We start from the raw sequence: 25340 nt of genomic DNA, 5'->3' as shown, positions 1-25340 counted from the left end.
TGAACTGTCAGCCTCTAGATTTATCGTGTAACAGAAATTTAATCGATTACTTCCAGTACTCATGTAGACGGCTTCACACTTTCCGTTATTTAGACGCAGTTGCCACTTTTGGCACCATGCAGATATCTTGTCTTTACCATTTTGCAATTGGTTTTGATTTTCTGATGCGTTTAGGAGGTGTAAATGATACATCACGTGCGAACAAACTAAGATGGCTCCTCAGATTGTCTCCTAAATCGTTTACATAGATTAGAGATACCAGACAGGCAATCACATTTCCCAGGGAAACACCAGATATTAATTGTGTTTTACTCAATGCCTTTCCAACAGTTCCTACGAAATGTGGCCTTTCTGACAGGAAGTCACGAATCCAGTAGCTCAACTGAGACGAAACTCCATAGGCACTCAGTTTGATTGGAAGTCGGAGTCAAAAGCTTTTTCGAATTGTCAAAGATGGGAATCAGTTTGAGATCCCCTGTCGATAGCACTCATTGCTTCATGAGAATAGAGACCTAGTGTAGGGAAGCAGCCCACTCACGCCTAATAAAATTCACATCAGTCTTTCCATTGTGTGCCAGCCAGTCCGCTGTAACTAGCTCTGACATCATAAATGTTGTGCAATATTTTAAAAATCAAGTAAATAACCTGAAACGTTTCTAGTATGTCAGGATTGTTGAATATCAGTTCAATTACTTTAACCAATTTCGAAATTTGGATGTTTTTCTGTAAAAATCATTGGCGCAACAGAAAAGAGCTAGAAACTTAAAAAATTTATATTTGGATCCTTTTGCATAATAATTTAGGAGAATTTTGTATCTCACAAATTAAAATTTTAGTTGAAATTCATGATTTTCTGGTTTTTGTCTTAAAACTTAAGGAAGCAAGATAGATTAAGTAGGCTAATAAACAAGACTAGGATGTTTAAATTTAAGTAGAAGGGATATCCGCTGTAATCATAAAGATGTGAGAAGTTTCAACTGAATAACTATAAAACTATAGCCTTAGCATATCTCCAAAGGGCAAGTTCAGAGCTCGTCTACTGCGTCTAGTGTAATTAAATTAATTCTCTCGCCAAAATATTTGACTTAGCCACGTCAGACGTTTATTATGATTACTTACCTGTGTGCTGATTGCACATTTAAACTGAGAGCTTCATCGGCCATCAGCAAAGGAAGCAATGATTTATTCGATAACTGAAAGTGGTGCGTTACTAGCCCAGCGGCTAGTAGGGGGAGCGGATTTGATCAGGCGTTCCCTTAGCCGTCCGCACTGCAGCTTTATATATAAGAACGCCGTGCGAGAAAAAAAAGCCCCAGTTCTCTCTAGATGCTGATTAGCGCACCACCTGTGCCGGGAGTCGCGTTGCGTCGGATTCATTGCTCTAAACAGCCTCGCATGGCGTAAGAAGTTACTCGGGGTATGTGTAACGATGAAATCGTTTTCGAGTGAAGTGTTAATTCTGGGATGACTTTAATGATCTATCTTCAGTTTGCGTATGTCGTACTTTCACGTGCCGCCGCAGGACAGACATTCTACCATTATTTAACGTGGCGTTTCACGAACATTATTATCAAATTATGGCGTGCATTCATTTAAATATTTAATTTGAACTGTTATAGTTGCATCAGCGCATTAGACTCTGAACTGCTCTAGTAGATGGATTCTCTGGACTCTTTTTGGTCTGTGGCTTTCAGAATAAAGTGATGTATTTCTCAAATGAAGTGGGCACTAGGAATCCTAATTACAGGCTTCACGTTTTGCTAATCACGTCCTGGTCGCCAATATTGTAGTTATAGAGCCAGTGTTGAGAACGCTAAACAACAGCATTAAATAAATAGTAGGAACATTATAATAAAATTTAATTCCACCTGCCGCCCCACATATGGAGCATCTGTCGGGAAAGGCATCTTTTCTACATTACATTCTACATTTTAAATAACAATTATTCCACCCGCCGCCCCACATATGGTGCATCGGCCGGGAAAGAAACTCAGTAAAAGTGAAAGTGATTTTTAAATATTCGGAATTGGGACTGAAGTGCGATATGCAACTGAATAATAGAACAGTGATAGTGTTACGTGTGCATGTGGACGACGCAATTGCATTAACAACGCATCTGGATTGACGGAGCTGGCATTGAGTCTAGCGGCGCTGCCGGATCGCGAGAAGCCAGTTTCTCTTCACCGCAGTCGTCCGCCGGAGTAGCCAGAGCCGTGCCTGCAGTTGCGGGCCACGCAAACACAAAGCAGCGGTCGAAGTGCCGTCTGCAGTACAACGCACTGCGTCGCATCAGTAATCCTGGTACGCTGTGCCGGCAACGCCATACGTCGTGCAGAAGGAACTAAGTTAAGTGAAAATCTGTTAAAAATTTTACTAACCTGCACTAAAAGACTGTCGGCGATGGAACTGCCAGAAGAAACTGAGGTTAAACTTAAATCAGAACCTATGTCTGTTGAGGGAACTGTAAATCCAGACAACGGTACAAGTGTAAATATGCATGAAAATAGTAATGTTAAAGTGAAATGTGAAGTATTGTCTCTGGACAGTAGTGTGAAAAGAGCAATGATTCAATAATAGAGACCCCTGTAGTAATGCTGATGAGTTAAGAATGAAACAGTCATCAGAGGTGGTAGAGTTTAAACAGGAGATGTTAGATATGACTGATCAATCAGAAGTTTCATTTAGTTTTGATGATTCTGGTGTTGGAGCTACATTTTCGTCACCTGAGTGTGATAAAAAAAAAACAGTTAGTGAGCAATCCAAAGATATTGGGGCTATTGATTTAAATGTTATATTACAAGCAATAGCGACCAGTAATGCTGAATTAAAGTCTGAAATAACTGAGGTCAAAAGCAGTAATGCTAGAATGACAGCTTATTAAAAATCGGATATAATTGAGGTAAATAACAGGATTGTGGCCAGCCAAACCAATTTTAATAAACGGTTTGAGGTAATGGACAATAAATTAGAATTCAATAAAGCTGAATTACAAACTTCCTTCAAGACTGGCTGCAATAAGTTGAAAGAGGATCTGGATAGTTTAAATTATAAAATTGATTACAACCATGAGGATATTAAGAAAATGGTTGCACAACAGTTATCTGAAATGTATAAAACAGTAAAATCCCTACGTTGCTGAGGTTCGCAAAGACTTCCAAATGGAAGATGCAAAGCTGGAGCACAAGTTAACAGAAAAGATCGAGGCGGAATCTGAACTGTGCTCAGATAGTTTTAAAGAAGTTAATATAAAAGTAAACATATGTCAAGCAGAAGTAGATGCAATCAAAACTGATACTACTCATATTGTTCCAAGAGTAGATAATGTTGAAATGAGAGTAGATAATATTAGTACGAACATTGAGAGTAAAGTAGCTTCAGTAACTTCTGGTAATGGTAGTATGCAACAAGTTGTAGCTGCAAACGCCGCTTTTATCGGGTGTCGGCAGTTCTTGCGGTTCGATCCAGATAAAAATATACACCCGCTAGATTTCTGGAACGATTTTGAAGATGTGATTCCACCAACTTGGTCTGAACGAGATAAAATCTCGTTTATTAGAAGCCATTTAGCAGGAGACGCCGTCCGTTGGTCAGCTGATGTTATGTTGAAGTGTAAATCATTAGCGGAATTTAAAAAAGTTTTTATTAATGAGTATTGGTCTAGTAATAAGCAAAATGAAGTGTTGAGAGAATTTTGGAGTGGAAAACGCTTCAATACAGGCAAGGAATCTATTCAAGAATTTGCTAGGTCATGGATCTCACGTTTGTCACATTTGGCCGAAAAGCTAAAACCTGAAATGATAATATTAGATCTTGAAGCCAAACTGCCATGGTATTGGCAAACTAGAATTATATCTGCCCCTAGAGACAATCTGGATCGTGTCATTGAATATTTGGAACGTGTAGAGCGTGTGGCTGCCAATGAGGAGCAAGCACGTAATAACAGAAATGCTAATACCACTAGTAGTAATTTTAAGAACTAGCAGAATGGCAATGTAAACATCAGAACAGTAGGTGCTCGCCATCGTAAGAGAGGTAGGAATTCGAAAAATAATTATCAGAACCAACAGTGGCATCCAAATGACAGTAATTTTGTTCCAAACAAAATTATGCAGGTAAACAACAGTGCGGAAAGCAATGCTGTGCCAGTTAACTGTAATGGAAATAAAGGAAACAGTAGTAGGCCGAGGCAGGAAAACTAGTTCCCGTCTATAAGGAAACTGGCGCTCACCAGACGGTTACTTTTCCTAAGCCAGTAATTACAGTAATTGGTAAAACAGATCAGAATACTCAGATTGAACATGTGGATGAGGGGTCGGTAGCATCTAAGGATACAGCAAAAATATTAGATCACTCACAGTATTTGATAGATACCATATCAGAGACGCTTTCTAAGTGGGAAGAGAAAGAGAAGGCGCAGCAGTGTAACGTTAGGAAAGAGCTACAAAATACTGAATTGTCAGGTGAAGAAGCAGAAGAAATTCATGCTTATATTTACGATGAGGATGATGTGCTCTTATCTAAAGTGCCTGTGCAGGATGTTGATACTGTACCAATAGATTTAGGACAGGAGGTAAGTACGGATGTAGGATAGCCTGTTGGGTGTCGATGAACCCAGTAGCTGTGACCAGTTGTCACTTGAGAAGGAACCTGACGATAATAGTGAATGTGGTTTAGCTGTAACTAGTGTTATGCCCGGTCTGGAGGCTCAGAATCGCTCAGACTACAGTAATTTGGGTCATGTTCAGCAAACTAAATGTAATGAACTCGTGTGGTGTTTCGATTTGAAATTAAAAGACCGACAGGAAAAGGCAGCTGTAAATGTAATTCAGTAAACAACTACACACTTTGACCTAAATGTAATGAAGACAGATGACGATCACTTTAGTTGAAGACAAATCCAAAAGGAACTATTGCATGAGTTTGAGGAACCACCTGTACAAACTAGAATAAGCCACCCAATAATAATAGTGAAATGTTGGGTATCAATGTACGTTGTCTCTTAGACAGTGGAAGTGAGGTGAGTGCTATATCTCAGTCCTTCTTTGATGCATTACCTGGTAAAGACGAGCTTACAGTCATGAGGGTATCAGGACTAAGAATAATTGGTGCTACTGGCAAGGTGTCAAAAACGGTAAAGCAAGAAGCTTTGCTGCCCTTTAACATTAATGGTAATTTAATTGATCATCCATGCTTAATTGTAAACAATCTCAGTATTGAGGTTTTAATTGTCATAGATTTCTTATCGAAATATCAGAGTGTTGTTGAGTTTGAAAGAAGCCAGTTAAAATTGGTCTTGCCGATAACTGGAGTAATTACGGTACCTTTTATTGATAAACATGTTGTAACTAATGATACAACTTGGGACCTGTCTATACGAGTTCTGAAAAATAGGAGATATTGGGACGAAGGTGTTAATCTTAGTAAAAGTAAGCTATCCACAGACGAGAAGAAGTAAAAGGCTAATGAAAATATAAGAAAAAGAGCATTGGAAAGGAAGAAGCGTCATGACGCAAAAGCTGTACCCACCAGTTTTGAAATAGGTCATTTAGTCCTTGTCAAAACCAAGGAAAAATCAAAGAAAATAAATTCAGAAACAAAGAAATTCATGTTCGTATACCAAGGACCTTTCAGGATCATAGGAAAACCACATGCCAATGCATATAGGCTAGAGTACCCTAAGAGTAAAAATATATTAGGTTTCAGGAACGTGACCGACATAAAGAAGTTCATAGGTAGTGAATGAATGCTGTAAGGAGGAGGTGTTTCTGTAACCTCTACACAGTGTGGCAGCTGTGTGAGATCTTCTTTCCTTTTCAGGTCTCACTCATTCTTCATCTTTCCTATCCACCAAAGTTTCGACTCCTTCTTTGCAATACAAAAATTTTCCGTCATGGCTATCAAGCCATGAGTTCTCTAACCATTCTATCCACCGAATAGTGATGAAAATACCTAATGTGACAAACCTAACAGTGACATAAACAACAGAGAAGTATGACGTAATTAAGATACAAAGGTACTTGAGTAACAAGTATGTATAGAACCCTGGTAATTCTATAAGTACAAAGTTGTTGTTTTATTGGAAGTGGTCCTACAATAATATTTTTAAAAAGTTATTCAAGTTCGTGTACAAGCAGGATCTGAAGTGGCAGTGAAACCTATTCCATGCTGTAGAGCTAACTAATTAATACTAAAAGCGATTGCTTAGTGTTATGAAAAATATGCAGATAAGTTGTAAAAATGAACTCACCTTGTGTAGCAAGGAATGGTAGTGTAATAGAATTGAGTAGTGTTTGTGGTTGAGACGTGAAGGACACGTCCCTGAAGTATTTATAAGGTTGGAGCTGGCCTTTATTTTGGTGTTGGGTGTGCAGTGACACAACTACGGGTATTGAGGTTATGAGTTGGAGGCGTGAATGCGACCATATGTACCCTTATGTTAGATGAGACAGAGCAGCTCATGGTGTCCTATAGGTTTAAGGAATTTAGCATTACCCTCGTCCATAATTAGTGGTAGGTCGAGAGAGACTACCTGTGGTTTCAGCGTCCGATCGAGTGGAAATGGATTGCCACGTGAGCAAACTGATCAGCTGCAATACACTATAGATGTGAAATAAATGTGATATCCTATGCCTTAAATGACAATAGAGTGAGTGTTAAATAAGTACATACACTAGCAACATAATTGAGTAACATAATGGCAGACGTGAAACATTATTTATAGCTCATCATAAATAAACTAGCAAAGTAAGTAAGTACTTAATTGCAGATGTGGAACTGACATAGCAGCAGAGGACCAATAAGTGGATTTAGTAGTCAACTAAACGTAGTGCGTTTTGAACACTCAGAACTGTACAATTACCACAAGTTACTCACATGTACAAAGAAGCTAAGAAGACAACTTCTAATCAAATATACTCATAATATCTATAAGAATAAGGTAATCGAAGATGAGTCAGCTAAGTAATTAAAATACAAATATATCAGGAATGTACCAGGCATTGGTTCAGTGTTCCGGCCCAGAAATAGTAAATTCAAATTAAATAGGATTTATGATTGTATGCCTTGAGCGTAAATTTTATCTAGTACGTGACTAACAGCGTTTTGAGCCATTTGTTTACCGATTTTATGACAGTTAAGTAACTGTGAGAGCAAAATTGAAAAAGTTATGTTAACTTTGTTCCAGTAACATATTGAAAGATAAAATGTATATATCCCCATTTCATTGTGACCCACCCTTAGATATTAAGTGAACAGAGTCTGAGGACAAACCAGATAATATCAGCCTGGTAGCTGCGTGAAAGCGTGGAGTGACTTGGACACAACTCACAGTGACCCCTCCCCTTTCCCATGTAATTAAGAGTGAAAGTGAAGGACGCACTCCATAGCAACTTCCCTTCCTCTACCCTTGTGAATGGAAGTGTAGAACTCCAGCCAAAGCGGCTACAACCACGTGTGTAAAAATGAAATTGTCATGATTTGTCAAATTTTCAGGTTTAGAAAAGACTGCTAAGATATAATTATTTGTTTGTGTATCATGAATAACTGTTATATTTTCTTTGAATTTCTGTATGTAAAAATTTATTTAATGGATTTAAGATTATCATAATTTTACATATTTTATGTGTTTGTCTGTTTAAGGCAATATGAATGCCAAAGTGTTTCATTGATATTGGTTAAATTTTTGATAATGTTGCTTATTAAGCAGTGAATATCCCACAATTTAAATAATTGATGTAAGTAATAAGTTTTCCTTCAATATTTCTACATGTTTACATGTCAATTTTAATTTTCATAGGGAGTTAAGCTGTACTCTTGCTTCCATTTTTGTGATCAATTTTTTTTCTATTTAAATTCCAAAAAAATTAAGTAGAGGGTGAAGCAGCCAACTCACGCCTTATAAAATTCACATCACTCTTTCCATTGCGTGCCAGCCAGTCCGCTGTAACTAGCTCTGACGTCATATGTGTTGCGCAATATTTTAAAAAACAAGTAAATAACCTGAAACGCTTCTAGCATCTCAGGAGTAATACTAAATCAACATTTGTTGAATAGCAGTTAATTTTCGAAATTTGGATGTTTTTCTGTAAAAATCAATGGCGCAACAGAAAAGGGCTAGAAACTTAAAAATTTATATTTAGATCCTTTAGCATAATAATTTAGTAGAAACAGTATTTTGGATCTCACAAATTAAAGTTTTAGTTGAAATTCATGATTTTCTGGTTTTTGTCTTAGAAATTAAGGAAGGAAGATAGATCAAGTAGGCGAATAAATAAGGCTAGGATGTTCAAATTTAAGTAGTAGGGAGATCTGCTATAATCATAAATATGTGAGAAGTTTCAACTGAATAACTATAAAACTATAGCGATAGCGTATCTCCAAAGGGCAAGTTCAGAGCTCGTCTACTGCGTCTAGTGTAATTAAATTAATTCTCTCGCCAAAATATTTGACTTAGCCACGTCAGACGTTTATTATGATTACTTACCTGTGTGCTGATTGCACATTTAAATTGAGAGCTTCATCGGCCATCAGCAAAGGAAGCAATGATTTATTCAATAACTTAAAGTGGTGCATTACTAGCCCAGCGGCTAGTAGGGAGAGCGGATTTGATCAGGCGTTCCCCTAGCTGTCCGCATCGCGGCTTTATATATAAGAACGCTGTGCGAGAAAAAAAAAGCCCCAGTTCTCTCCAGATGCTGATTAGCGCACCACCTGTGCCGGGAGTCGCGTTGCATCGGTATCATTGCTACAAACAGTCTCGCATGCCGTAATAAGTTACTTGGGGTACGCGTAACCATGAAATCGTTTTCGAGTGAAGTGTTAATTCTGGGATGACTTTAATGATCTATCTTCAGTTTGCGTATGTCGTATTTTCACGTGCCGCCGCAGGACAGACATTCTACCATTATTTAGTGTGGCGTTTAATGAACATTATCATCAAATAGTGGCGAGCATTCATTTGAATATTTAATCTGAACAGTTATAGTTGCTTCAGCGCTTTATACTCTGAACTGCTCTGGTAGTTGGATTGTGTGGATTCTTTTTGGTCTGTGACTTTCAGAATATAGTCAATATTTGAGAGAGAATCCTTTTTGATTATGAATCCCAGACAATCTCCTAATTCCTCAGAGCTATAAGCTGTAGCTATAAATGCATTTCTGAAATGAAGTGGGCACTAGGAATACTAATTAAAGGCTTCACGTTTTGCTAATCACTTTCTGGTTGCCAATATTGTAGTTAGTGAGCCAGTGTTGAGAACGCCAAACAATAGCATTAAATAAATAATAGGAACACATTTACCACAACTATTTCACCCACCGCCCCACACTAGTTGTGTTATATAAGCACGATACTACTTGAGTCTATGCTGGCTGTAACTCAGTAGATCGTTTTCTGCGAGATAGTTCACAATATTCGAACACATATGTTCCAAAATCGTACTGAAAATTGACATTAGTGATATGGATATAATTCAGCTGATTGCCAGTGTTTCCTTTTTTTGGTCTTCGTGCCATTTGTGCAACTTTCCAGTGTTCGAGTACGGATCTTTCGACTAGTGAGCGCTTAAATTGATTGCTAATTATTGACCTATCGTAACGGCATACCGTCAAAGGAATCTAACTGATGTACAACCTCGACCAGAGGACTTGCCTTTATTAAGCAACTTGAACCGCTTTGCAATAGAGTATATTTATTTGTTGGCTGTTGTTCTTGATTCGAATTTTGGAATATTTACTTCGTCTACTTTGATGAAGGGATTTCGACAATCCGTATTAAGTAACCCCGCTATAGATGCACGTCATCAGTAACATTACAACACGCTACAGCGAAAGCCTTTCATGCGGTAGCAGTGATGTAGTTCCCTTCTGCCAGACGCCAGGTAAACATTTACAGATTTATATTTCAGAGTAACTACACTTATTTTCATTCGATGTGCTCGTGCAGGTTTCTTTCCTTTGTGTTTGCTTTGGCGTTTAGGGAACTATGACAACGCGGCATCACACTTCTCTGCTGACCCGATGTTCCGCATTTCCAGTCGCCGAATTTTCTTTTCGACGGGCAGCTGACCGCGAGAACATTGATGTCGAATTGTCTAGAGCCTCATTGCGCTTCATCGTAGTAATGAAATAAATGACATAAAAGAAACATTTTAACTGAGTTTTGTAATAATATGATGTAAATGAGCAATTAGCATTGATGTCTGAGTGATGGCGGACGTAGTCTGTTAATGCCATATAAGAAAGATATTAACTGTATCGTACGTTCTGAAAACAATCAGTGAGTGTACTAGTCATTCAATAAATCGAGATATTAGACGATTTATTGCAAAGGATATATTACAGAACTAAGTGTTTTCTTTTTTTTTAATTTCAGATGAATGTACCGATTTGCATACAAAGCTTTAAATTATCTGAAAAATCATCAATGTGAGAAAAGATGTATAGTTAATAGCAAATAACATTCAAGAATAGTAATTCAGTGTCAACGTCACTGAATGTAATTTATCTCAGATTCAGTAACATAAAAAAACTACAAGGAGAAAATTTAGTTAATTTTGGAACAGTTCCCTGTGCTCTACATCGAGTCTTACAAGAACCTGCAGTCACTGACAAAAGTGATTCATAAACGACAGGAAGACAATATTACTACGATTTATTTTATAACCTCTGCTATGAAAAGAAATATTTTCCGGTTTGTGGAGTCACATCGAACTTTAAAACAATCCGACGCTGTTAATAAATATAATTATATAACAGAAATGTGAAGAATGGAGGAACTAAAAACGAATAACAGTTAGATTTCATGTACCAGGAAGTAAATAACCTATACTTCGAAAACAGAGAGGGAAACAATAAATGGATGATGAAAGATAGGGAAGATAATGAAAATGCAGAAAAGAAATAGTAACGAATAGGTGGAAGAGGTACTTGAAATAATTACATGAGAGAGATGTTGTCCAGATGCTTCGGATATGAAGAACGAAAAACAATTACTCCAAGTGGACCAAGGATTTCCAGTCACTGTGGAAGAAACTGAGATGGCACAAAGGAAAAGCAACTGATGGGAGATGGGATTCCGAAGGGGCGCGATGTCGTTGATCAAAAACCGAGCGAGGCGGCGTAGTTGTTAATACATTGGATTCGTATTTGGAAGAAGAACGGTTCAAATCCCTGACCGAGCATCTAAAGTTAAGAGGCAACTGGGTGAAGAACGCATCGGTTTCACATGTGGAAAAGGTACAGGAGATGTAACTGTAATCTCATTCTTACGAACAACTGGAGAAAGACAGCTAAGAAAAGGGAGGGAAGCAGTTTTTTTTTACTTCGATTAAGCTTGTGATATGAATTGGAAAGAAATGTGGGTAATGAGCAATTTATATATATACTAAAAGTAAAAGTAAGAAGGGAGTTGAGATGGTAGAACGAATTAAAACTGAGATAGGGGTAGACAAGGCTGATATCCTTCATACACTCTGTTAAATATTTATATCGATGATTTATTTATGAATTGCTTCCCACAAAACAGTGGTGTGACAGTAGGAGGAAGAATTAGTGATGCCATGGTATTACTAAGAGAAAATGCAATCAAAAATATGTGTGAACACCGGCTAAGAAAAATGTGGGATGCAGATAAATTTGAAGAGGTATAAGACAATGTCTTTCACAAAATAATCAAGGAAAGTAAAGTGAAATTTTGTGATGAGTTAGTGGAATAAGTTAATTCTTTCAGGTGCCCAGGATGCAAGACAACCTGTAATTTAACATGTAAAGAAATAAAAACAAGACTACTTACTGCTAAAGAAATATTTTACAAAAGGGGGAGTATTTTCTGTGTTCCAATAAGTGAAAAATAAGGGAAAAGTTCATCGGTTTTGGATAGAGTATTGCCCTGTTAGACCGCCAAAACTTGAACACAGTGGCGAAGAGAGGAGAGATGCTTAGAGGCTTCTGCTATGTGGATTTGGAGAAGAATGGAAGGTGTGAAGTGGAAAGATTAAATACAGAACGTGGCTGTGTTCCTCATGATGAATACCAAAAGAAAAATTCTCGAAAATACCGAGAGGAAGCAAAAAAATTGGCTAGCGCGGTGAATGAGAAGAAGCAATGGAATGGTGATTGAGATGAAGACATGAGGAAGTAGCACACGTCAACTAGGCAACAACATCAAGATAAACACATCCTATACTGCTAGGAAATGAACAATGGGAAACTGGGAGGACTGTAGAATGGTGAACTTGCAGCGATAGGCCTGCCTAATAGGCATAACACACCACCACCATCATTATGAGAAGTGAGGCGAAAAATGCACACTGAATAGGAATGCAACCGGAATATACATCTAACTGCAGGTGAACAGACCAAGGTGCGAAATTCAGGTATCGGCTTCGTTGTACACCAGCAAATTAAAACAAAAATTACAAATATTTAATTCTACCTAGGTAGAATAGTGACACTAGTCTAAATATTACATAGAAATCATTCGCATCTATACGGCAACATGTTCACATCCTGACGAGTAGGCGGAAGAACCCTGCAAAGAGTTGCGGTACTGAAGCTGATCAAAGGCATCAAATTGCTCTAAAATTAGAATGGAGAAGTTTTATATGAAAGTTTGACGAAAATAAAAGAGCAACTGTTTCGTGGGAACTTTGGATATAATACGGAAACTGCTAGGAACAATAATAGTCTATGTCTTTCGCACATTACACCGAAAAAACTAAACACGAAATGGATCAAATGAAACTAAAAGTAAATTGATTTCACTTTAGTACAGAATAAATACTTTATACAAGATATGAATATCCGAAATTACCTAGAATATCATGTGACCATGCAGCCACCAGAAACGGAGAAAAATGTTTACGAAGCTGGAAATAAACAGCCTTACCCTCCAGGGACGGTATGACGAGGATTCCTGTCCAGTCAATGGCAGCACGTGTGGCAGATTGCTTTAGTTCATAAAATTTTTTTGTGGACCCCATTTCAACTACAAAAAAAGCACTGACGAAAACCAGTGATCCGATTTAATTAGCGTTTATATCGTTACGTTTATCTTGTTCTCTTTCTTGGTGACTCTGTCGAAGAAATTTGATTTAAGTCTTCATTTGCTTGTCAGAACAAAATTAGTGACCACATAGATGAGCTTCAACCTGATACTAAAGTAATAGAGGAACCAGGACTTGTTAATGCCTGAATGTTGCACGGAGAAACGCTATATTCAGGAATCCCCCAGAACACTGGTTCGACGCTCATCGCTATCTTGTGTGATACCGCTGCGTAACTTATCAGCCAACATTCAGGCGCGGTTATGGTAGGCCATATAACGCGTCTTGATGGCGCCCGAGAATACTCGGTTTGCTACAGCAGCGTGGAGGCAGCTACACAGTGCTAATCTTGAGTCTCAGTATGTATTACATCATTACGATGAAATGGACAGTAGAGCTGACCGTACGAACTCATTTCTAAATTTCCTGCCAAAAGCAGGAAAGAACTTGCATTCATAATTTATTTTCAATTTTTTAACAAAGTATACTTTTAATTAATTAATATTTCAGCTGATTTACACGGAATATATGCACAAATTAAAAGTTCCACAAGACAAATGAGAGTGCCTTGTGAAACCTTGTACCATTTCATGTCGCAAAGTTTTTATTATTTTTTTATTGTGTAGACAGTGGAACTTGGCAGCAGTATTCACTCACTAACGCCCAACGTGTATTGAAATTCTTAAGTGAGTATTCGTTGTTACAAGTAAGTACAACATCAGGTAATAAAAGAGTTCCCAATTTTTCGGTGGTCCTCTAGTCATTAACCAGCGCAATGGTAAATTTCTCACGTTCTAGTTTATTTTAATCAGATATATCATTGAATTTCGTTCAACATTTCTCCAACACAACCTGCTTAACAATCTTATTTATATTTGCAGTACAGCTGACATAACCCGTAGACCCTAAAACATATTTCTAAATTCACTTCCAAATAACTTTATGCACAACTGCACAACTACAACAATGATAGATATAGCTGCTGAAACAAATGTGTGTTCAATCCAATGAAAAGGCAATTTTTTCATCATTATTGATTTCTTTTGTTACTGTTTGTTTACATTTTTTTTACAACATGTAGGTACAAAAAGTGTTCAGATGCATATTCAAAATTTTGCGGTTACTCAGTATATATAAAATCAAACAATATTCAAAACGTTGTGGTTACTCAATATATAAAGTCAAACAGGCGACAAATATGCAAATATCGCTTCCAGAAAACAGTAACTGTGGTTCACAAACCAAGACTATTGCATTTCTTCAGATTCTTGTAAGACAAACCCTCACATCTCAAAATATTGCCGCAAATAACATTTTATTTGATGATTTCTCTACGTCCATGAAGATTTTCAGTCATTGTGCACGATGCAGTATAAAGACATATTTCGTCTGCAAATCATCTTATTTAAAACAGGCTTCCTTGTAACGTACGAAGAGATGAAGTTCATTATTTTAATTACAATTCTTTAATTTTTATTTTATGTGATCATTTATTTTTATGTAGAAATCAACAAAATTAGCAACCGTTGCTCTTACTATATTTGTTATTGTATCATTCACGCCTCTCTATAAAACAAAATTGACACCATCTGAAAACCACTTTCCGTGTACCAAAATCATACGAAACTGTCACTGTTATCTCCCTTTAGTAATAACACAACGAATGTACCCCTTTGCAGACATACCTTTTGCATAAATATGCAAATCTTGAAAGGCAAAGAAAACATCAAGGTTAACATTTCCAAAACTTGTTACATCACTGCAATGCACCAAATTATTGACTATTACGTGTTTGATTTGTAAACGTGCTCATTCGTCTGTTGAAAAAAGATGTTAATTCTAGGTAGTTTGATTAATTTTAACGGCATTAACATAAAGAAGAAATTATTAAATGACTGTATTCACCCTTAACTGTGCTATTTATTACGATATCGACTACTGCAATTTCGATGCTAGGTCGTTTTCAAGAGTGTTGAAAACACAGCAGTAGTCAATAATAAAAACAATGTAAATTATGTGAGCCCCTATGACTCATGTCAGTCTTGGTGACGTACCACATTAGTACACGTCGGATGGGTTACCTATCACAGTCGACAGGAATGAAACCATTAAAAAAATTATGAGAAAGAGATTCCCTTACAAATATAGATGTGTAGAGGGACGTCGCGAAATTTGCCTACAGGATTGTCGACAGATATGAAGTGTTTCCTCTGTAGTAAAAGTACACCACCTAACACGGAAAGCTTATACGATAATCGTCTAATGTAAATTCTAAAAATGTGTTTATGTGGTTTGGGACCAAATGCCAGTTGAGGTGCCTTGAACATATGTCATAGAGTCACAGATTTATCTTTGACTATCATCTCTAACATAAGAACCGACCGATTGATACCAAACTCTTCTCTCAGAAGAAAGCTTTTAGAAGCCAGTCTTAAAGGTGTTTACACACATTCAGAGGCAATAATGCAGAGAAGTGTCATTGAGAATTGCCGGTGTATCAAGTAAAGTTGGATATGCTAAATTTTTCGACAAAGTTTTGAATCCACAAATACAATAGAACCTTGGCGTCAATACATTATGGAAATTGCATTCACAAGCACTTTCGTGCAGCAATCACGTCAATCTGGTATTTCTGAGGTAGTTTTTCGAAACACATATTGACATATTGCCAGAGAATTATGAATATACGAGAGACTCCGTCAATGCGAGGAAGTAACATGTTAACCGACCGCCCAGTGCATTAAAAAACATCTGCAACCTCGATACTTAATTTATATTGAACTTTACAGAAACAAAACAAAAAATGTGGGACTATTAGTTAGTGAGATTCATGTTAGATGAATTTATATGTATATCTGTACACATTAGGCTGATAACGTGTAACTGCAAGAACCGCACACACACACACAGACACACACACACACATACACACACACACACACATACACACACACACGTTCTGAAAGTAATGGTCCATTGTCCAGTTATGATGTCTTTCCTTGTAACTGATGACATGCTGGAGAAGACGCTCTAGTCTCGCCCCAGTCGTTTGTATGCGACGTCCATACTCGGAGGCGGCGACTCCAGTAAGAACTTCCTTCGGAGGGACTCGACAACTATCAGAGCGTATACTTGTAGAGCTGCAAGAAGGAAAAAGTTGGTAACAAGCTCGTTAGTAGTACTAAAAGAAGAAACTAGATGGCATATATGGGACTTCCTGAAACAAATTTATGAAGATGATCATATATTACATAGGGTTATACATTTGCTAGCAAATCCAGTCGATGGATAAGCAATGAATTGTAAATTTAATTTTCTGTGTTCTTCATATATACTTTCGTGTCTCAAACAGCTGTCAAGGGAAAAGGCAATAAATTTAAGAGTCGAACGTCCTGTCGAAATTGAGCCCATCAGATACAATAAATTAATTTGGCCGGATTATGGTTTGATTGAAGAGTTGAAACTGGCATTTCTGTTATTTGAAAACAAAAACCGGAGAAACCGTAAATCACGATAGTGGGAAGCACATTTCATTGATGGTACTCCAATATGATAGTCCATTGTACCAGTGTTCATATAGAGAACTTTGTTGCCGGAATACTGATACACATGAGTCCACTGGCTGACTGGCATGTCTCATGTGTCGTTCGTAACTGATTTAGTGTCATTACTATCTTATTTCTGTTCCCATTAATTAATAAAATAGTTAACACTTGCTGTTAGTAACATCAGTGATTGCCAGCATTACGCCATCTACTTTGATACTGATTCCTCCTCATGTAACATAGTCTCCAAATGTAATACAGTCTGCAGTTTAATTGTGTCACAGACGGGCCAGGTTCAGCACACAGACGCATCATGCGAATAATTTTGCATTCAGCGAGACCTCCTGGGACTGCCGCCAGCCTTTCAGAGGAGAGTGTGAGGAGATCAGACGAGTTGGTCGCTTAGGGCAGGTAACACATGTAGAGTCCACGCAGGATGCGGTAGCCGATGCACAGTGATCAGTTTTATTCCAAAACGATGGGCGAGTTCATCCGTTTGTTCGGAAGGAGGGGTCGAAACTGTCTCCTCCTTTCAGCCAGTCGGCGAGAACAGAATTGACGCAAACGCCCCGAAATTTTTCTCAGGCGATTTTACAGAAACTGTTTGGTAAAAAACGCATTTTTGCTTTACTTGTAGCTTTGTAGATCACGTTCATTACGATGTGCCCATCGTTTCGTTAACTGTCATAGTTACTGTGACATGTATGTGGATGTAAGTCACGGCGTGAAATTCGAAAAAGTTTGCAAATGAAAAACAGGGACCGCTATGATTTTACGCTTGTTGCATATTAGATAATACATTGCTGCGTATGAAATTTAGATAACATATTGCGAGGAGGTTTCTATCCCTCAAAAGTCTCGAAGAAGTTGACCTGACTAAGCACTCTATTTTGCGATCGCGCCGCGCCAGCGGTAAAGTCAGAGTGAAATATTCACAACATTCCCCATATTTCATAAACGGTTTAATATATGGAACTGAGATTCTGGCAAATTACAGAATGCAAAGAGGAGAGTATTTTTCCGTTGGCTGTTATGCAAAATTTCATTATCTACCATGTTATTCCACTAACTACAGACTTTTTTGATGAAAGAATGTAATTTTTAAGGGCCATCAATAGCTGGTGAAACGAGAAATCCTATGGGTTTTAGAACAACATAAGTGAATACATTACACATTTATTTGTTACCGATGATGTGCTTTTTCAAAAGATACTGACCTTACTTCTCCTCACTTCCTCATTTAATAAATTTAATAAACCACTGTTTCAGAATTCTCTCGCAATTGCGTCCACACAAGATGTTAGTGAAGTGAAACTCTGTAAATTCCACTGTGTTTTAGAAAAAGAAGCTAATTTTAATATGGAAACAAGAGAAATACGTAGCTTTTACATTTTTTTTAAAAAAAGCAACCTATGACCAGCTTAGAGACAGAAGTGATGACACTTTCTGCAGGATCTGACCATCATTTTGCACCACAATCCTCAAACACGTACAGTGCAAGCTGTTACTGATTTGTTTGACTGCTGGGACTGCTAAGTCCTATACTACCTACTGGACTCCCCTGACTTAAGCCCTCGTGAGTTCAGCTCGATTTCTAAACTAAAGGAAACACTTCACGGCATTTGCTTCAGAACTGCTACAAATTCGTCGGGCAATAGAACGCGCTGCTCAAACTGTCAACACAACTGGCACAGCTAAGAGTGTCCTACGACTTCCACATCGCTGGCAACGGATTATACACAATGCTGGTGACTACTTTGAAGGTCAGTAATACTTTGAAACACATATCTATTTTCTAAGATCTGTAAATAAATAGTTGCCACTATTAAAGTTCCAACTCTCGTATAAAAGTTGTGGGGAACCCCCTCCGCTACGGAAGTGGCTTGGCGCACGGTAAAATGTGGTTTTGGCGATCGATCTGGATGGCTGCTTGGTGGGAACGTTAGGCAGTCAGTGGCTAGTAATTGTACGGTAAACATCGAGGGTGCCAAGGGAGGCATTTGGAAGTCGATTTATTGGAAAATTGCCTCAGATGTGGATTGGGCTTTATTCTGGTGCTCTTGGTATTATGGAATGGCTCTAAAGCGACAAAAATCCGTCGCCAAGAAGAAATTGTAAAGAGCATTCAACATTAAGTGTGTGAAACCAGTTAGCCACCACGTTGCTTGCCACCACTATTTCGCCACTGCTCCCTCTACTTCAGAAACACAGATATGTATTATACACTCCTGGAAACTGAAATAAGAACACCGTGAATTCATTGTCCCAGGAAGGGGAAACTTTATTGACACATTCCTGGGGTCAGATACATCACATGATCACACTGACAGAACCACAGGCACATAGACACAAGCAACAGAGCATGCACAATGTCGGCACTAGTACAGTGTATATCCACCTTTCGCAGCAATGCAGGCTGCTATTCTCCCATGGAGACGATCGTAGAGATGCTGGATGTAGTCCTGTGGAACGGCTTGCCATGCCATTTCCACCTGGCGCCTCAGTTGGACCAGCGTTAGTGCTGGATGTGCACACCGCGTGAGACGACGCTTCATCCAGTCCCAAACATGCTCAATGGGGGACAGATCCGGAGATCTTGCTGGCCAGGGTCGTTGACTTACACCTTCTAGAGCACGTTGGGTGGCACGGGATACATGTGGACGTGCATTGTCCTGTTGGAAAAGCAAGTTCCCTTGCCGGTCTAGGAATTGTAGAACGATGGGTTCGATGACGGTTTGGATGTACCGTGCACTATTCAGTGTCCCCTCGACGATCACCAGAGGTGTACGGCCAGTGTAGGAAATCGCTCCCCACACCATGATGCCGGGTGTTGGCCCTGTGTGCCTCGGTCGTATGCAGTCCTGATTGTGGCGCTTACCTGCACGGCGCCAAACACGCATACGACCATCATTGGCACCAAGGCAGAAGCGACTCTCATCGCTGAAGACGACACGTCTCCATTCGTTCCTCCATTCACGCCTGTCGCGACACCACTGGAGGCGGGCTGCACGATGTTGGGGTGTGAGCGGAAGACGGCCTAACGGTGTGCGGAACCGTAGCCCAGCTTCATGGAGACGGTTGCGAATGGTCCTCGCCGATACCCCGGGAGCAACAGTGTCCCTAATTTGCTGGGAAGTGGCGGTGCGGTCCCCTACGGCACTGCGTAGGATCCTACGGTCTTGGCGTGCATCCGTGCGTCGCTGCGGTCCGGTCCCAAGTCGACGGGCACGTGCACCTTCCGCCGACCACTGGCGACAACATCGATGTACTGTGGAGACCTCACGCCCCACGTGTTGAGCAATTCGGTGGTACGTCCACCTGGCCTCCCGCATGCCCACTATACGCCCTCGCTCAAAGTCCGTCAACTGCACATACGGTTCACGGCCACGCTGTCGCGGCATGCTACCAGTGTTAAAGACTGCGATGGAGCTCCGTATGCCACGGCAAACTGGCTGACACTGACGGTGGCGGTGCACAAATGCTGCGCAGCTAGCGCCATTCGACGGCCAACACCGCGGTTCCTGGTGTGTCCGCTGTGCTGTGCGTGTGATCATTGCTTGTACAGCCTCCTCGCAGTGTCCGGAGCAAGTATGGTGGGTTTGATACACCGGTGTCAATGTGTTCTGTTTTCCATTTCCAGGAGTGTAGGATGGACCAGTGTATTTGTGTGAGTCTTTTTCAATAATAATTTCAAGTGGTATAAACCTATGTTTGAACCATAAAGTTATCCTAATCATGAACCAATGCAGGATCTCATCCTAAATGTGCAGAAACCGAGTATCCTGTTTCTAACTAAATAGTGACTTGTTTCCGTATTAAATGTGCTAACGTTCAGTGCCAGAATCTGTAAATGATGCTATCTAAAATATCTGCTTCACACGTGGTGAAAAAGGTACATTAATTGAACTTATAAGGAATGTACATTTCTATTGATTGTTACCATGAACTATTTTCTGAGGTTAATAGAGCTTTCTGTTTGAGTAATTTGCTTTAAAGGATAAAAATATAAACTATTCCAAGTGGGGTTAGGAATCAATATTAGTGAATTGCACTTTGGTTCTGGAATAACCACAGCGTTTGCCTGGAGAGACAGTAACAGTTTATGAGTCCCCACCATATTCTTACTTTCTAAGGAAGATAATTGGGATTTTCGTTGCTACTAAAAGAAATCTGTAACATTTCTAAAAATGAGAGTATAAAAAGTGTATGTGTACTATTATTTAATTTCATTTGTGGTATGTATTTGTAAGTTTAGTCAGAACTGTTTTCATGCCCAACTTTAGTCCAGTGTGTCCTGTAGCAACATCTCAGTGCTGAATTGATTAATGATTGCGATAGTAACTATTATTATTATGAGTGAAGTACCATTTATCTTCCAATGATTACTGCTTTGTGTAAATGGTAACTACTGCTATCCATAACGTAATTGGCCATGTCGTGTGTATCCAGTGCGCTATTCAAAAGGAGTATCAATGAAAGTCACTTTAGCCAATCATTCAATTTCCTTCAGTATAATGTTTCAATTTAATGTGCCTAATTAGGCTGGTGACCGTTTGTTGTTTCATTCGTATGAACTTTACTACTTTTATTATATCAAAAGAAAGTCTGTTTCGTTTTTCTATTAATTGCCATAACTACGAAATTACTGTTTTATACCCTCTGTCCATTAGGTGCAAAAAGACTGTCAGATACAAAAATCCTCCCAGAGGGTAACACTAGTCTGTGAGCATTGCGTTATACTTGGCGCAGACTTGCAGGGGAATGTTATAAAGTGACGGAGCTGCATTGTGGACAGGAATTCGTTATCTTTGTGAAAGGAAGGGCCGAATATTCTGGCGCCACTTCACAGGGTGTGTACAACCTTTGCTCTAAAAGGTTGTAAAAGAACTAATCATTGGTTAATGTTAAAAAATAGAGGAGAACCTAAGTCAGGATGCCAGTTTTTGAGAAATGTGGAGCTGGAGGTGACTTATTGGCTGAAGGAGGAAACATAGCTTACACTTCGTCTGGGGATCCAATGCAAAGCTGATCTTTTGCAATCTGTACCAGATCACAGTGATCGCTACTTCCCAACACAACTGAATACAGGATATGCTGAGAAGCTGCAGCTTGGAAGAGCAAGGCACGACAATTACCATAATACATTCCACGAATTCAATGTTTTTCCTGAGTGACTGAAGGCTCATTCATGGCTTGATCAGTAATGCAGTTTTCGTGCGTAGTTTTCCACTCTCCTGGCAGATTGAGGCAGTCACTGTATCCACTACAGATTCGTCTTTCCTTTACAAATTTGTGGATTACGGTTTCATTTTACTCATCTAAACAATCCAGTCTTTGGCGAAACATTCAAGTTTTAGATGAGTGGTTTTTCATGTCAACAATTATTAATTTGTAGGAAACAGGGATTAATGAGCATTTCATAGTTAGACGATCACCCTGTCTGTTGTATTTTGTGAGTTACAACACCATGTCTCATGTTCGTTAGAGCTACTCCTGCCGTATTAGTTATCCGCGGCACAACACCTTTTATTACATGCCCCCAAGCCCGTGTGGAGCGATCTGTCGGTCACTACTAGTGAAGCAGATCGTTCTGACATCTATATGGGTATAACGAAAGCTAGATTGTACTCTCACATAAATACAAAGTGCAAACTGGTGATCTTTTTTCATTGGAATCTAATGAAATGTAAATTCGAACCCGAATTTATACTCCTTACTTTGTATGATATGCAGCTGAGGAATATAAGTCACTGTTTCTCTTACATGTGTTACTACTTTGCCAGGGAACAGAATACGCAAGACATTACTTTTATAGTCTTCATACCAAAGATTGCTTTGTCGCACCTCTGCAACCTACTCACCCTGTTTTCATCTTCTTTATCTCTGCGTAATTATCAAAACCTACATCCACAAGAACCTGCAACTTTGTAAACAGCCCTTGGTCTCCCCTAACAATTCCCGCCTTCCCTATTTCCACCCATTATCAAGGTAATGGTTCCTTGATGTCTCGGTATGTGTCTTATAAATTGACTCTTTTTTTTCTTAGTCCAGTTTTACCACAGAAAAAAAATTATTATTGAGTGTAATGTAATATTTTATCTAATGTAATATCTTGTATAGACACCTTTTATTAACCAGACACGTTCCACATCATTACGAAGTGTCGTATTCATGAGCTATGGGACAAGTACTAATCTAATCTAATCTAATCTTTCTTCCCTGATTTAGTTCAGTACCTCATTAGTAATCCGATCCATATATGTACTTTTCAGCTTTCTTGTGGAGTTCCACATTTTAAAATCTGCTATCAACATGAATTATTTAGCTGTCCAAACAGCCAATGTCATCAATTACCCTGGTGTGAAAAATTTCAGGGTGAATATAAGTAACTTCCGGATGATGTGTCATTACCACTTAACATAGATTGATGAAACTTGGACCATACATAGAAACAACTACTACAGTATAGTAACTGAGATATACGAAATGAAACAAAAGAAATGACACTCTGAATGATACTATAATTACACTAAGTCACCGCCATCTATGATGATCCCTTGGACAGTACAAAGGACGGGATATGGTCCATAACAGGGTATGTGATCTTGCCACGCACTAATGACTCATCTGAAAAGTGCTTCGATGTTGATCACATAGTTGGTAAGTGCTTATCTTAGGGCTTTCCGTTCTTCCATCAGCTTGTTTGACGACTGCTGGATGGTCTTTGATGCTTGAGAACGTAGAACGTCTTATAATGCCATATGTGAGTTAATTTTATTACATTCATAAATACTCGAAATCAAACATAATTTTAAAAAAGTTTCATGATTCTCTTACACAATTTGTTATTAAGAATTGCATACACTGTACATGATGGTACGTTTAACATTAATCATCTAAGGGAATAACACATGAACATATTTGTTCTGGCATAGGCATACGTATCAGTGGGCGAGTAGTGCTAGACCATGACCCCAGTATAAGAGCGACTGCAATGCCACAGGATGTAAGAACTGTAGATTGTTTATATTAAACATTGGAAGCTCTGTTCACCTATACGTACGGTGACCTCGGGTGACGTGTAGTCATGGATAAGCTCTTGTAAACATCGTAACTGATAACAAAATCACAAACATCAAATATCTCCATCCTCGGTATATATCTTTGAATGTACGCTTATGAAATATCATTTAAGTGCCTGTTGATATTAAGCTATTCCCAGATGTATTAAAAATTAACCTACATATGATACCATTAGAGGTACTCAGAGAACTTTTAAATGGTTGTAGTTTGTCATATTCTTTGAGACTTTGTATCAAGGAAAATTTGGTAAAGAATTTTAATAATATGTTTATAAAAAAATTTCTAAAATGATGTAAAAAGGTTTATGTACACATTATGTTTCATAATACCACTGTGTCATCTGATATATTTACGTTTACTCCGGGGGCTGTCAGTTGTCAAGCAGAGGACTTGCAATCGGCGCAATAACGCAGCCGTTATTTTAAATCTGGCATCCGACTTCTAGCACAGCTCACCTTACTAACATGGATATACATTGCATAGCACCACTTACTGCACTGAAGGAGAACATTGCATAATGATATAAACATACGTATGGCGGTATCCATGTGTGCTGACCTTGGATATAATTATTCGTGTTGTTATGTTAGCTGCTTTGTCCTAGCATTTTTGGTCCTATCGTTTGCAGATATGACTATGGCAACTGAGAATTCCCGAAACCGGTAATGTATATTAATTAATGTTGATTGTTTATTTACTGTTCATATTTTCGTGTATACGCTATTTGATCTGCTCAGTTTACTGCATAGTTGATTTTCAAATAACATGACATACATATAAACAGCAAGACTAAAGATATGAGATCGAAGCACTGAAACACGAATTATTAATTTTATGCACATGAGCCTTGTTATGTTGAGGTCATTACGCAACATCAGTCGTTTAGCCTTGTTTAACAGCATGCATTGTCACTCTTTAAGCGGAAGGTAGGATCCGAAGTAAGTACTCATAATACAGGGAGTTTTAAACATTTTCACCCGGATTCACCATGTGACTTCTTTTTATTTTAATTTACTCTGAGGCCTATGAAGTTTGGACTTCTGAAAAGGATCCCATTTTACAAGAGTATATGTTTCATATGGCATATGGAGATGCATATAGTCTTCAAATTTTTATTATTTATTATTTTATTTCATTTATTTATTTATTTATTTTTTGGGGTGGCGGTGAAAGTTCAAAACAACACACGAAACTTGCAGAGCCTCTCTTGTGTCCAGCTATGGCATGTGGATGGCTGTTGTATTCCACTTAAACAGAATTCTTCATCATCATCGTTGAACACAAAAAGTGAAAGGAAATATTTTAACTTTCACTTAAGCGCCCTGAATGAAATTCACAAAATCTCCTGGAATCTATCTTTGTCTTTAACGAGCACATGGAGGCGACCTGTGGATTTTCCCTTGCACAAAAACAATGTGTATACGTCTACATGACATCTACATCTACATTCGTACTTTCAAATTCACACTTAAGTGCAGGGCAGAGGTTGCATCTTGCATCGAGCCATCTTCACATTACTTCTCTACCGTTCCACTCTGGAACATATTTTGTTGACTTCCACTACTTACGGGGAAATGATCAAAGAGAAACCAGAGCTTGCATGAAGAGATTCATGTGTTAGTATTTTACGCGCGGAAAAACTAACACATAAATCTTTCTGTGTGAGCTCT

At 38.6% G+C, this 25340-nt stretch overlaps 1 protein-coding gene across 1 annotated transcript in view; it reads right to left on the bottom strand.

The window, feature by feature from the left end:
- Positions 1–13823: 13823 nt before the first annotated feature.
- LOC126266795 (uncharacterized) overlaps positions 13824–25340 on the bottom strand; it is an 81785-nt gene continuing 70268 nt past the window's right edge. The window contains exon 6 of the mRNA XM_049971338.1: positions 13824–16182. Within this exon, the coding sequence (XP_049827295.1) occupies positions 16073–16182 (110 nt within the window). The 3' untranslated portion in view covers positions 13824–16072. The remainder of the gene's footprint in view (positions 16183–25340) is intronic.

The sequence above is a fragment of the Schistocerca gregaria genome, chromosome 4, assembly GCF_023897955.1.
Source record: "Schistocerca gregaria isolate iqSchGreg1 chromosome 4, iqSchGreg1.2, whole genome shotgun sequence".
NCBI classification, from domain to species: Eukaryota; Metazoa; Arthropoda; class Insecta; order Orthoptera; family Acrididae; genus Schistocerca; species Schistocerca gregaria.
This window is presented reverse-complemented; position numbering and strand designations above follow the sequence as displayed.